At 38.8% G+C, this 15,471-nt stretch overlaps 1 protein-coding gene across 4 annotated transcripts in view; it reads right to left on the bottom strand.

Moving 5' to 3' along the window:
• FOXJ3 (forkhead box J3) overlaps positions 1-15,471 on the bottom strand; it is a 149,904-nt gene that overhangs the window by 16,792 nt on the left and 117,641 nt on the right. For all 4 annotated transcript variants that reach the window (XM_049617375.1, XM_049617373.1, XM_049617374.1 and 1 more), the window contains 5 exons: positions 14,364-14,492; positions 11,002-11,176; positions 6,674-7,090; positions 2,822-2,923; positions 2,003-2,194 (listed from right to left, as the gene is read on the bottom strand). In XM_049617375.1, coding sequence (XP_049473332.1) covers positions 2,003-2,194; positions 2,822-2,923; positions 6,674-7,090; positions 11,002-11,176; positions 14,364-14,492 — 1,015 coding nt within the window. The remainder of the gene's footprint in view (positions 1-2,002; positions 2,195-2,821; positions 2,924-6,673; positions 7,091-11,001; positions 11,177-14,363; positions 14,493-15,471) is intronic.

Below are 15,471 nucleotides of genomic sequence, written 5' to 3'. Positions count from 1 at the left end.
GGAGGGAGGGGAAGGTGGGTGATGGGCATTGAGGAGGGCACCTGTTGGAATGAGCACTGGGTGTTGTATGGAAACCAATTCGACAATAAATTTCATATTTAAAAAAAAAAAGAAAAGAAACAGAATTACCACAAGATCCAGGAATTCCAGATATGGATATACACCCAAAAGAACTGAAAGCCGGGCCTTGAAAAAATATCAGTACACTCATGTTCACAGCAACATTATTCACAACAGCTAAAACATGAAAGCATCCTAAGTGTTCATCAACAGATGAGTGGATAAGCAAATGTGGTATACACATAAAGTGCACTAGTACACAGCCATAAAAAGGAAGGAAATTCTAACATGTGCCACAACATGGATGAAGAGACGCGAAGTGAAATAAGCCAGTCACAAAAAGACAAATACTGTATTTCACTTACATGAAGTACTTAGAGTAGTCAAAAATCAGAAACAGAAAGTAGAATAGTGGCTTCCAGGGCCTTGGCAGGGGGTTGAGGGATGGTTAGAATGTGGGGCGGGGGGCGGGGGATGTATTGTTTAATGAGTACAGAATATCATCCACTTTACAAGATGAAAAGAGTTATGGAGATGGATGGTGGGGACAGCTGCACGCTATGAATATATTTAACGCCACTGAACTATACATTTTAAGGATGACTGGGATGGTGAATTTTACATTATATTTTACAATAAAAAATGTTTTTCATAGAGTATATATCAGGAAGATACCAAAAACGAAGTGACAGAGAAAGACACAGACAGGAATGAGCTAAAGAGTTATCAAAACATGAAGCTTAGTTGTCAGGCACATAGAGGGCACTCAACAAATTCAGGTATATGGCAAGCACTGAATGAGGTTCTTGGATATAATTTATGAAATGAGTAAGTCATCAAAATCAAATAGCCACTGAGGGTTTCACGTTAGGTAAGCTATTCAAGTGGAAGCAGCACAGATGATGGAAGATTTCTACCAAAAGACACATAAATAAAGATTTCAGGAAAAGAAAGATCTGGGAATCTTGAGAATATGTAAAGACCAAATATGTGAAATTTGCTAGGATAATGGTTGAAGAAAGCCACTCAGGATAGAAAAGAAAGGACTTTTGGCGGCACCTGGATGCCTCAGTCGGTTAAGCATCCAACTCCTGGTTTCAGCTCAGGTCATAGTCTCACGGTTTGGTAAGTTCAAGTCCTGCACTGGGCTTTGTGCAGACAGCACAGAGTCTGCTTTGGATTCTCTCTCTCTCCCTCTCTCTCTGCCCCTCCCCCACTCATGCTGTCTCTGTCTCTCTCAAAATAAGTAAATAAAATGAGAGAACTTTTTAAAAATGCATCAAATATAAAACCAAAATAACAAACAGAAAGTCAACTTAAGAGATAAAAGGTGGAAAGAAATTAAAATGAAGAAAGAACTTGGATATTAAACACCTACAGAACAGAAACTTGAGAAAAGAGAAGGCATTGTAATCAGAGATGGCTACAAAGGTAACGAGAAAAGAAAGTGAGATGAAAACTACAGAGCACAAATTTTGAGTCAAGAGTAAAATACTGAGACTATTTACCATTATGTGCTCTTCAAGTAAACTTTGAAATTTAAATCTTAACATTCTTGGAAGATATATAAAATTAGACATGCTGATTTTCTTTGCAAGTCTATACACATTTAAACTGATATAACTTCATAACTATATTCTTATAAAAATGTATCTAAAACATTTAATTCTTGTTTGAGAACTTAAAAGATCACAAAGGAAAGTCAATTGTAAACAAAAGAATCATAGAAATCATGACAGAAAAATATAGTCTCTTTATCTCAATTTTTCTAAAATATACCTTAAATACATATATTATTTGAGTTCATTTCATTTCTTAAAAATAAAAAGATGCAAACAGATTATTGTCACCATTAATATACCAGGTAACATACCAAGTTACCTCACTTACTGAATTTCACACAAATAAGGAGAGAAAATCGAGAAGATAATTAAATCCATACCTGTTCCAATGTGTTGGGAAGGTTTTGCTGGATGCATGGCACCATGACAGACGTTTTGCTGAACATTACTCTGTGAGTGGATAAGGCCAGTTTGTGTAAAGAATTGGTTAAGAGAAGAACAGAGATCAGCAAACTGAACCTGATCCAAAGACCAGTTCTTGAGATCTGCCTGTCTCATACTCTCCATCAAACCTATGAGAAAAGCATTAGAAATACAGTTAGCATAGGCTGTTCTACAAATATCCCAATGAAAATAACAAGACACAATTTTTTTTTAGCCCTCAAGATTTCCACTGGTAGTGATTTTCCCATGCAATGCAAAATGACATTTAAAAATTATTCAAAGCCTAATTATTCTAAATGTGGCCAAACTTCTTTCAGAACTCTTGTCTGACCCTCTGCTATATCAACTGACTAAAAGACTTAATTATGAATTTTGCAGAATTTTTAAGCATACTCCAACTGCAAAAGAAACACTAGATAAGAAGATATCTGGGGTGCCTGGGTGGCTCAGTCGATTAAGCGGCCGACTTTGGCTCAGGTCATGATCTCACGGTCCATGAGTTCGAGCCCCGCGTCGGGCTCTGTGCTGACAACTCAGAGCCTGGAGCCTGCTTCAGATTCTGTGTCTCCCTCTCTCTCTCTGGCCCTCCCCCGTTCATGCTCTGTCTCTCTCTGTCTCAAAAATAAATAAACGTTAAAAAAATAATAATAATAAAAAAAAGAAGACCTCTATTTCTACCACAACGAAACTTGTATCTATGAGAGAAAACAGGATCATGTGTATTTGGTTATATGTCAAAAAGACCCAATACTCACCTTGGAACTGTGAAAGGTCTACATCTGACCAATTAACACTGCTGGCAATTCGACAACTTTCTTTTAGCATATCAAGTGTTGCATACCAATCATTCGAAACACCTATAAAAATAATATTGACAACACTATAAGTCTTGAATAGTGAGTGTGAAGTATAGGGTAGGGGAAGATAATGAGCTGGGCTTATTCCTGATACTGGCAGATTCCTATCCAGTTTTACAAATGGATTTGCACACATTAATATCATGTATTTCTGGGGGCAGTCATCTCTGTGAAACAGGAAGAGGGGTCTTATTCCTCTTCGTTCCATAAATAAAAAGAAAATGAACCCAGAGAGATGGCATAACTTAGCAAGGTCACCATGATGAATCCAAAACTTGAACCTGGTGCTTCTAAGCTCTAGTCTGACAGCTCACAAATAGCCCTATCACCTTAAAATGTCAAACTTGATTAGTGCTCTTTACATCTGTACAGTACAAATGAATGGCCAGGCACTACAGGTCATATAAATCAATAATACATCTGCCCTTGCCACTATATGAAGTTCATTTTCCTGTCTTGTTATGACATTAAGAGATATGTTCTTTGTAACTCAGAGGTAGGTTCCCATTTAGAAGCAACACAGTATAACTTAAAGCACTGACTTAAGTGACTTAAGGGAGGTAAATGAGATTGTATAGCAAGTAGACAAATTTCTTACAAGGCAACCTTAGGAGAGAGAAATGTCTTAATACAGTCCTCCTGGCAAAGTAGCAAAAGAAAGGGTTGAGACCTCTCTAAGAAATGCTGATGAATCCAAACCAGGGCATTTCTAGTCAGGAACAGTGCGCTCTGATGTGACATCATCAGGAGGGTTAAGACTCCACAGTCTGTATGTCAGCAAAGTGATCACTACTCAGGGGCATGGGGCAAGAACTACCCTCAATGAGACAGTACTGAGCAGAGGAAGAAAATCCTCCCTTCAGTGACTGCTGCACAAATTATTCTGTTATCGGAATCATCCCTGGATGGATAAAGGTAAGAACTAGTAAAAAGGATTTTTTTGCCGTAACACGGATAACTCTCTATCAACTACTGGTTACTTGGTTTACAAAAACCTGCCAATTATGGACTTTTGTTTCAAATAAACAATGAACCAGAGACAACATGACTCTGCCCTTAGGCAACTCTTAATTTAGCGAGAAATTTGTTGGGGAAAAATAATGCCCTAACTGAGGCACAAACATTCAAGTCCATCAGACTTTCAAGTCCATAACCTATAATAAATGCTGACTTGGCAACGCAAAGCAATCTCTGCAAGAGAGTGGCTAGGCAAACAAGCTCTACAAATCAGTAAATGGTTACTGATTTTAGTCCTTTTGGAATTACTAGTGTTACAATCTTTGAAGTCCTGACGAGCCACAAAATAAATTCCAATTCTACCACTTATTAGCTCTGATCTCAAGCAAACTACTTAATTTTTTTGAGTTACACTTTCCTATCTACTAAATGTGGTAATTCATACTTGAATTGGGAAGATAATATGAGATGATGTATCTAAATTGCCTACCACATAGTGGGAACTCAAACAACTATTAGTTTCTTCCATTCCTTCCCTATTTAAGACAACCTGCTTAGCCTCATCTTATAAATGACAAATTTTTAATTCAAAGAGATTATTATCACAGCCAAAATGTTTATTCCTAACAGCTCCAGGTGAACAGCTACTTTCCTTCTCCTGCAAGCAACTGCTGATATAATAACAGGCGACTAAGACCACATGATGGAGTGTTTTCAGCTGTAATAGTACTTTTTTCTGCCCTAGCAATCATTAGATTTAATAGAAAGAAAGACCAGAGCATCAGACTTCTACTGGTATCAAATCTCTACAATCATTAGTCAATCCTTAAAATCATATTAAAAACAAGGTGCCTGGGTGGCTCATTTGAACATTTGACTCTTGATTTCACCTCAGGGTATGATCCCAGGGTCATGGAATCAAGCCCCCCATCAGGCTCCATGCTGGGTGTAGAGCCTGGTTAAGATTTTCATTCTCTCCCCATCCCTCACTCTCTGCCCTTTTCCCCCACTAGCGCTCTCTAAAATAAAATACAATAATTTTTTTAAAGTGTCTTTAAAAAATCATACTAAGAACAAGCTTAACTTTCTGAAGAGTGCACTGACATTAAAAGGTAGGCAAGTGTAAGTGAAGAAAGTCAGAGGAAGTCAAATATCATTAAGATCTCACTTATATGTGGAATCTGAAAACACAGAACAAACAGGTTGGGGGTGCCAAATGGGTGAAGAGGAGTGGGAGGTACAGGCTTCTAATTATGACACAAGTCACAGGTATGAAAGGTACAGCGTAAGAAATACAGTCAGTGGTAGGTATTTTAACAGCATTGTATAGTGACAGATGGTAGCTATACTTGTGGACAGAGCGTAACATGTAGAGTTGTTGAATCACTGTGTTGTACATCTAAAACTAATGTAACATGGCGCATGAATTACAAGTTCAATAAAAAAAATTTTTTTTAAAGGTGGGCAATAGTGACTAACACTAACAGTTACAAAAGAGGCCTATATTTATACTTTTTTTTCTAGGCATAAACTTAAAAATAATTTTAAGGTGTTTTAGGAGATCTTCCATCAAGGAAAGAACTATACCCAATTTTCAACTTTATTCTAGAACCTACTTAGTTATTAACTGGGAAAACAAAATAAATTATGAAAAGAAACTTACTAAGTTTCAAGTACTCTGATATGCATTTCTGTACCTTAATTCTCCCCTCCCCCCAAATTTTATTTTTTCTACTTTGTAAAAAAGGAAACCATTTCAGAAAAACTTAAACTTTATAGCAAAGTCAGAATATAAGAGACAGTATACACTATCTAAAGGTTACTTCCCCCTCAACAGACTTTTAATTGCCTGAAATAATGATCAATTTCTAATTGGTAAGAACTAGCACTGGCCAGCACTTAGAAATTGTCCCTCCAGGATAGAAATCTCATCAGTGATTTAGATGGTTAAGTGGGCAGCCAGGCAAGCTGAGGGAAGGATCTGTACTCTGGCACAGCTCCAAAGGGCCCCAATCACCTTGTAGTCTATGTCTGTGGCACCCCTTGGGAGTGCTGCAGTACAGAGAGATGCCTGGTCTATAAGCAATGTCAATTAAGCATGTCACCAGAAACTATCAAGACCTATCTTAAGAGCAATAGATTTTTTAAAAATGAGAATGTGAAGAATGTCTTCTTCCTTTGCAATCTATCTTTCTAAAATGAGATACTTGGCAGGAATAAGCGAAGAAAGGAAGAGTGGGAACATTCTCTGAATACTTAAAGGCTAGGTACCTGACGAGGCATTTCCTATTTGTATTCTCAATGCAATCCTCATAACAACACTGTATATCAGGGTACTTTAGTTCCATATTTATAGATGAGAAAATAATAAGACTAAGAGAAATACATGAAAGATCATAAGAGCCATAATGAGGACTCAAATACACGCTTTTCTGACACAAATCTATACTTTCTTCTATACCACACTGAATCACAATAGATTGTAGACAGACTGTGCATCCCATTCTTCTTTCAAATGATCACAAAAACACTTATTTTCCAGAAGAACAAACAAGAGTTAAAACCAAAACCTACAAGGTTACTGAGTCTGCCTATGATGTCACGATAAATTTTAATCACAAAAATCTGATACAATGTACGGATTCAATGCGTTACAACTACAGGATTACAGCAAGGAAACACAAAAGGAGAAGAGAGAAGAGTTTTGGTAGTAAATATACATAAGCCCCAGATAACAAAGAACATATCCTAATTCACAGTTAGCCAAACACAAGTCAGGAGACACCAACTTACCAGAATTACAGGATACCTGTTGTGGGGGTGGCGGCGCCTGATGTGTTAACGGCTGATGTTGATGGTTCGGATGGTGCTGTACGTGTTGATGTGGAGAGGGGTGCTGGGGGTGAGGGGGCTGGAGCTGGCTGTGTTGCTGCGGGTGCGATGCCGGGTGCTGGGGACGCTGTGGATGCTGTGGTAAACCATGTGGTCGATGGGATGGGTGTGGAGACGGCTGTGTATGCATCTGGGAGTGAGGCAGTGAGACCTGTGCGACTGAATTACTGCCCGTGGTGCTGAGGCCACTGCCATGATTGTTGGACAGGTTGCTCTGGTTGCTGTGTGGATGAGAGCTCACTGTGTTGCTAGGAGAGTGCTGATATGGACACGAGGTGTGGGACTGCTGGGAAGATTCGGAAGGGATGGTCATCAAACCTAGACATAGTCAGAGAAGCAAGAGCATTCAGGGTCAGATTTCAGTTGTATTTTGTGGCAGACGTTTACAAAATAAACAGACGTTTACAGAGCAGAGGTACACATCCTCAGGAAACAATGCAGTTCGGTTTAAAAAGTGTTGATGGAACATCCACTGAACACCAGACTCTGGAATCACTGAGAAGAGTTAAGAAACACCAGGCTCTGCCCTCAAGTAGCCCATGGCCTAGAAGAAGGACAGACACTCAAGGAGGTTATGTCCAATAATGTAAGTACTAAGGCAGAAGTATACAGAAGGCACACAGGAATTCTGCCTCTTGCCTATTCAGTTAGGAAAGGGCTGGGATATGGAAAAGCTGTCCTTAAAAAGGCAGTATCTGAGGGGCGCCTGGGTGGCTCCATTGGTTAAGCATCCGACTTCAGCTCAGGTCATGATCCCACGGTTCATGGGTTCAAGCCCCGCATCGGGCTCTGTGCTAACAGGTCAGAGCCTGGAGCCTGCTTCGGATTCTGTGTCTCCTTCTCTCTCTGCCCCTCCCCCATGTGTGCTCTGTCTCTGTCTCTCAAAACTAAATAAATGCAAAATTTTTTTTTTCCCTTAAAAAGGCAGTATCTGAGATAAAGTCTTGAAAGACCGAGTAAATGTTAGGGGAAAAGTGGGAAAGGTGTTGGGTTACATCCAGGATGGTTCTCTACAGGCCTGAAGACCAAAGGCTTTGACAGAGGTGGAAAGGAAAATAAGGCCCTGTTATTTCTGAACTCTTTGACTACTCCAAAAACTCTTAAGTCAAAGGTAGCTAGAATTCTTAAAACTAAGAGAAACAAAACAGCCACCTCCACTGCTTCTTCATTTGGCTTATGGAGTATTCTTGAGACATGTACACTTTAGGGACTAAGACTGCATAATTTACAGCACCGGAAAGTAAGGATTCAAGTCTCTGTACTGCCATCTGCACGCTTGGTAACTTTGAAAAGTTATTAACCTCTGCAAGCCACCATTACCTCAATTATAGATGGGTATGATATATCTATTTCACAGAATCATGAGGATTAAAATGCCATGGTGCAAGTGCAGGGTGCGGATGAGCTCAGTAAATGTTAGCTGCTATGATGATAATGATGATTAGACCAGAAGCACCTAATGTTAACAATAATGTACTTTTGGTTTGCAGGTAGACATTCATTTTAAGAAATCTTATTCCAATATTTTGTTCTACATGACTACGCTACTTACAGATCCCAAAGGATGGCACATAACACATTTTACTGAACCAAACACAAGAAAAATTTTATTAAATGAAAAATAAAATCTTGAAGCGTAGTGCCAGTCAGTAAAAGAATCAAACCTTTTAAACAAAAGTGATATTATTCTCATACTCCCCATTAATAGTAAAATTACATTAGAGGCACCTGGGTGGCTCAGTCGGTTAAGCATCCGACTCTCAATTCAGCTCAGGTCATGACCTCACGGTTCATGGGTTCGAGCCCTGCACTGTGTTCTGTGCTGACAGTGGGGAGCCTGCTTGGGATTCTCTCTCTCTCCTTCTCTCTCTCTCTCTCTCTCTCTCTGCCCCTCCCCTGCTCTTTCTCTCTCTCAAAAAATAAACTGAATTTTTTTTAATAGCAAAATTGCATTAGAGTACATTGTAAGATAACCTCAAAACCTAATAAATTAAGATTTTATACACGGAAGAGTTAAGTTCTTGCCTTGGCCCTGGAAAGAACTGTTATTTACAGGGAATCTACAAGGTTATTACAGTCACATAAAATAAAGCAGTTACTTCATTATCTATTTCCAATAACATCTTACCATTTTAAAAGGGAACCCAGATATGATCTATTCCATTTTCAATCCCAAATTGTTTTAAAAAAAAAATTTAGTGTGATGAAATATCATTAGGGGTTTCAGAAATTCTTGCCATTGCTATTTCAAAGCCAGTATTTCGCTCTCTTTTTTTAATGTTTATTTATTTTTGAGAGAGGCAGATAGAGTGTGAGCAGGGGAGGAACAGAGAGAGAGACACATCATCTGAAGCAGGCTCCAGGCTCCGAGCTGTCAGCACAGAGCCCGACGCAGGGCAAAGCCAGTATTTTCCTAATATGATCACCACAGCTGGATCTGCTAGCAAAATCTTGTATTAGTCCCTTTTGCACTTTTCTAGAAACAAAATTTAAAACAAAATTTGAGAAAAATACATGAATCTTACCTTAACCAGAAAAACCAACTTCCTGTACAAGTTACTGATATTCACTGATGCAAATAACTAACTTTCATAGTATCTGACAATGATAATCATTAAAATGTAAACTATAAACACAGGGATTTTTGTCTATTTTATTCACTGCTGTGAACAGGTACGCTCTCTGAGTTGGGGCAGAAATAATTTGTCAAACGAAGCAATTAGAAAGTACTTTAATAGTAGAGTTCCCAACAATTTCTGACTAGTATTTTATGGAGGAAGGACAATGCAACATCTTGATCCTATCACATGACTCTAACTAAAATTAAACCAGCAGCTAAAGGACAGTAACACATAACAGAACAATCTAGCATTTGACTGAGATGCCAACAGAGCATCTCAACCAAAATCACTTTTATTGCTAAAATATGATTTAAGTGTGTTGTATAAAATGGTGATCCTATAGTGTTCACTTATAAGTGCCACACATTAAATTACAAACTTGGTGCTACCATATTCCAACAGCTATCTCTTTGCTAATAACGGTACAGAAAGGCAAGGCACATCTATTCCTGTAGTGCAACATTTACCACTCAAACACTTCACATGCCAGACACTAATTAACCATGGCAGCCTCCCCCACAGGGCACAGATGCAGCGTCAGAACTCTTCACACAGCACTCCTCCAGGACACCACTAGGAAGTGAAGTAAGTATGCAAGATGAAATTGATCTGCATTCTTGTGCTATTATATAAATATACACAGGGCACAGTAAAGGCACAAAGAATATTCAGTTTGATCATGATGATACTGTTCAACCATTAAAGAAATGTAACAGCTGCTATGTGAAAATAAGCCTTAAAAAGATTTTTCAATAAAAATTTCCTTTACAACAGTATCATATGACTTCACTCATATGAGGACTTTAAGATACAAAACAGATGAACAGGGGCGCCTGGGTGGCTCAGTCGGTTAAGCGGCCGACTTCGGCTCAGGTCATGATCTCGCGGTCCATGAGTTTGAGCCCGTGTCGGGCTCTGTGCTGACAGCTCAGAGCCTGGAGCCTGTTTCAGATTCTGTGTCTCCGTCTCTCTGACCCTCCCCCATTCATGCTCTGTCTCTCTCGGTCTCAAAAATAAATAAATGTTAAAAAAAAAAATTTTTTTTCAAAACAGATGAACATAAGGGAAGGGAAGCAAAAGTAATTAAAAAACAGGGAGGGGGACAAAACATAAGAGACTCTTAAATATGGAGAACAAACAGAGGGGTTGTGTGGGGGGGATGGACTAAATGGGTAGGGGCATTAAGGAATCTACTCCTGGGGGCGCCTGCGTGGCTCAGTCGGTTAATCGTCCGACTTCAGCTCAGGTCATAATCTCACGGTTTGTGAGTTTGAGCCCCACACTGAGCTCTGTGCTGACAGCTCGGAGCCTGGAGCCTGCTTGGGATTCTGTGTCTCCCTCGCTCTCTGCCCCTCCCCCACTCATGCTCTGTCTCTCTCTCTCTCAAAAATAAATAAACATTAAAAAAAAAAAAAAAAAGGAATCTACTCCTGAAATCACTGTTGCACTATATGCTAACTAACTTGGATGTAAATTTAAAAAATAAATTTTTAGAAAACTTTACTTTACAAAAAAGGTATTTTAAAAAAGTCCACCTGAAACTAATAGGACATGTATGTCAATTACACTTCAATAAAACAATCCCCACCCCCAAGAAAACAAACTCACCTTGTTGACTAAGTGACTGCTCAAAAACTGACTTATAAAGGCTCCGAAATGAGGCACTGAGATCTTCAAAATTATACTCTGAGAAAAGTAGTTGTTTGTCTCGTTCGGGAAGGTTGTACTGTGGCTGCTGTTGAGGAGTTAATGACTGAGAGACCGTTTCTGGATGGTTTGTCACCTAACGTTAAAAGAAAATACCACTAATTTAGTAGCTCTATACATCAGAATTGGTTTGTTACATACAATACAGGAATGAAACTATTTGAATATTGTCCCTGTCTTTGGCTTTCCCATTCTCTGTTAAGTTGGGTACACATAAAGGACAAGACCACAAAATTGTTAACTTGGATTTTAAAGAACCACAGAAATCTAACCCAATCACCACATCTCATAAAAGAGGGGAAAGAGTTCAAAGAAGTTCAATGACCTTCCCAAGATCACACTAATAAATGATGAGCCAGGCCTGGAACCCTTCCAGTTTCTGTAGAATCTTCATCTTGATTCTTCTGAAGCAATTTCGTCTCCAACTCCACTCTATTAGGGTATTACTAACATTTCTCATTCATTTATTCAATTAATCTTTAAGTATTTAAACTCAAATACTGTGAGTCAGGTTGTATGGCACTGCCCAAAGCAGCAAGGAGCTTCAATACACCTAACTCTCCATTTCTAAAGAAAATTGTTTCAAACGAAACCAAGGGGAAATAAGAAACGAAAGGTAACAGGTAAAGAAGATTCTGAGAAAAACAAATACAGCCTGGCTTTGAGCTATGCAAAGAAAAAAAACAAACAAACAGCATAACTACCTAAAAAATAAGAATTACCGTTGAAGGCAGCACAACTAGAAATAAAATAAAAAATGATCATCTGTATCTCTTAAAGATTTTATCAAGGGGTGGTACTGGCACTGACACATTGGCAACATTACACATCTCTACACAGGCCATAGAGGCAAGGCTCAATGGCAGGATGACCTAAGCTGTGGCGATTATCCTGGAACATGGAATGCGAGTGGTCTTATGAGGAGCAAGTTCTCATCCATTTCTCATCTGCCTTCCTATTTTGTGGGAGGCAGCCATGGGGCAGTTTCTCATCCCCCTCTCTACCTTGCAGGAAGTTGCCACGAGACAGTTTCTCATCTGCCTCCCTATTTCCAGCGAGGCAGGGGACTTTCTACTTTACCCTCTTAGGGTACAGCTGTAAGTTATACAACTGCTTAGTTGCAGTATGGAATGTGTTCCTGCACTACAGTGACCCACCACTTGTGAAGTCTGTCACCTGGCTCCCCTAGTTTGGAATCATCCTGTGGGATGTGGAGCTGACACCATACTGATCTGGCTTATAAATAAGTAGTAACACTGTCCCAGTGCATCTGGGCTCACTGTGTCATTACAGGCTCAATCTATACACCTGTGACAAGCCCAACCAGCAGCTGGTGCTATACGATTGCTTAAGAAGTGTTTGATGACCACTTGGTGTCTTGTTAAATGAAAAAGAGCAGTCTAGGGGCACCCAGGTGGCTCAGTGAGTTAAGCATCCGACTCCTAATTTCACCTTAGGTCATGATCTCATGGGTCGTGAGTTGGAGCTCTGTGTCCGGCTCTGCAAGGGCACTACGGAACCTGCTTAGGTTTCTCTGTCTCCCTCTCTCTCTGTCCCTCCCGATTGCTCTCTATTTCTCTCTCTCAAAATAAATAAACATTAAAAAAATAAATAAATAAGAGCAGTCTACAATGTCTGGCTTTTCACAGCGAAGTTTAACCCTCCTACGTGTACATAGATAGGTTTGTTCTTTCTTCTGTCACCTAGTTCTACAAATTTAATTTTTTCTTTTCCTTTTATTTTATTTTCTGATACCATACTCTGTGTTCTTTGATTCTGTTTGCTGTCAAGATTTCCTACATTCACATTATTTTAAAAGCAACTTAAAATCATTAAATCTTTGCTTAGTTTGCTTCAATGCACCAACCAATCCTTTTATATCGTGATTTCATCATTACTGAATGCTTTACTCTAGTTCATCTCTTGATCAGCGAAGTAATGTTTTTTAGGAAGGGTACATGAAAACAAAGGTAGGATGCTTTTTAAGCTCCATGTATCAAAGAAGGTCTCTCTCTTGAGTTCACATATGAATGCAAATTTAGCTGGACATAATCCAAACCTATTCCCTCAAAACTCTACATGAAGTATTCCATTATCCTCTGATACTTAGCATTCCAGAAGTATGATTTGTGTTTCTTTGAATATATCTTATTTCTTCTACCAGAGTATTTATATGGATGATTACTTTTGAAATTTTAAAATGTGTCATGATGTGTCTAGGTATAGGTTTTTCCCCATTAACTTTTCCTACAGCTCAGTAACCCTTTTATAATCTCTATTTCTTCTGAAAACTGCTTCTATGCTCACTATTCTAGCTGCTTCTTCAGGGACACCTATAATTCTCAATTCTCCAGATCTAGTACCTTCTTTTACATAACTGTTATTCCATTATGTTACTTCTGCATTCTGAAAGAGTATTTTTTTCCCCAGAGCACTGAAAACAGTTTTGCAGAGCCACCTTTTGTTTTTTTACATTCAATGTGAATTTTAATTCTGCTCTTTCAGTTTGGTTTCCCTGGAGTTGTTTTCTTATTTAAGGTTCCTCCCACACCTGTGTATCTTTATCCTGTATAAGGTTTTGCCTATTTACTCAATCTGGGATAGGGACTGAACTAGTGAGACCAAATTTAAACCAAAGAACAGAGTAGTATATGGCTCTTGGGCTCTGTTCTATCTTCTAGGGAAGACAGTTGCCAGATGATTTGAAAAGAGGTATCAAATAACACAAGGGTCATGTTCTTATTATAGGTAACAAAATCAGCACACACAGGTCCCTTAATAGCATAGCTTTGTTTTCCAGACTAAAATTAAAAATATAAGGCTGCTTAACAACTGGGTACCAAGTCATCCTAATCTTTGTGGTTTGTAGAATCCCCCTCTCATATCTACAGCTGGAAAACGAGGTGATATGTACATCTTCTAAACTCTTTTACCAAGGACTGTAAAGTATCATCAAGTATAGCTTTGCTAGACTGAAGTAGAATTTTTTTTCCTATTCCAATTACTTTTCATTTGGACACAGAACAGATAAAGTAGACCAAAATAATAAAACATCATACAACCATATATTTGTATCTAACCTGGTAAAATATAAGTCCAATTAATACACTGTCAAGGTAGGAATCTGCTCTACTTATCTAAGCTAATGAACTGATTGTGAAAAATACACATTTTCACTTTTTATTTGCACTTCAATGATATCTGGTTTAGTTTTAAGCACTAAAGGAGTACTTAACAAAGATGTTAACTTCATCAAGACTTACCGGTGTATAATTATGCACACTTCCAACACTGTTCAAATTAACAGATGCCAAACTCTGATCTGAGAGACTGTTGTTAAGGCTACTGCGTGGGCTATCACTACCATCCTGATCAGTGTTGTACAATGTTACCTAGAAAAGAAAAAAACATTTGTATAAGTAGTTCCCACTGAAAAGAGTACTTTTTAAGCAACTCTACAAAAATACAATTAGGCTGGTATATGGCAGGAGGATAAAATGTTAGCAGTCTTTCCTTTGCTGCTTACCTACCCCAACTCCATGCCCTTCATTGCTAACTCCATGTTCACCATTAAATAAACAATTTACTCTCAAACTGAAAAGCATATCCTATCTAGAAGTCATAAATTCGATATATTTTCAGGTATAATTAGTTCATCAACATTCAATAAGGGGATTGTAGATTTTTACTGTTAAACATTTCTACAATGCATACATTTATTTTTACTCAAGCCTTAAACAAAACTGTTATTCTCTTCTGTCAAAATCTTAGGCATCAGGGTGCCTGGGTGGCTCAGTCATTTAAGTGTCCGACTCCTGATCTCAGCTCAGGTCATGATGCCACATTTTGTGTGACTGAGCCCCATGCTGGGGCTGTTAGCACAGAGCCTGCTTGGAATTCTCTCTCTTCCCCTCTCTCTGACCCTTTTCCACTCATGTGCGTGCGTGGGCACATGCTCTCTCTTAAAAAAAAAAAAAATCTTAGGCATCAAAAAACACAAAAAAGGAATTTTTAAAAATCACAGGCATCATAGTGGTTGCATTATTGAAAAGTGGAAACTCAACAGTCTAACACATTTGCAAACTCATAGGTATGTGATCTAATTTTTAAAAATAACAAGATGAAGGGGTGCCTGGGTGGCTCAGTCGGTTAAGCTTCCGACTTTGGCTCAGGTCATGATCTCACGGTACGCGAATTCAAGCCCCATGTCAGGCTCTGTGCTGACAGCTCAGAGCCCAGGGCCTGCTTCGGATTCTGTGTCTCCCTCTCTCTCTGCCCCTCCCCCACTCATGCTTTGTCTCTCTCTGTCTCAAAAATAAACACTAAAAAAAAAAAAAAAAAAAAGAGTCGCATGCTCTACCCACTGAACCA

The sequence above is a fragment of the Panthera uncia genome (assembly GCF_023721935.1).
Source record: "Panthera uncia isolate 11264 chromosome C1 unlocalized genomic scaffold, Puncia_PCG_1.0 HiC_scaffold_4, whole genome shotgun sequence".
NCBI classification, from domain to species: Eukaryota; Metazoa; Chordata; class Mammalia; order Carnivora; family Felidae; genus Panthera; species Panthera uncia.
The sequence above is the reverse complement of the archived record's forward strand: the minus strand, read 5'-3'. Positions and strand labels throughout refer to the sequence as shown.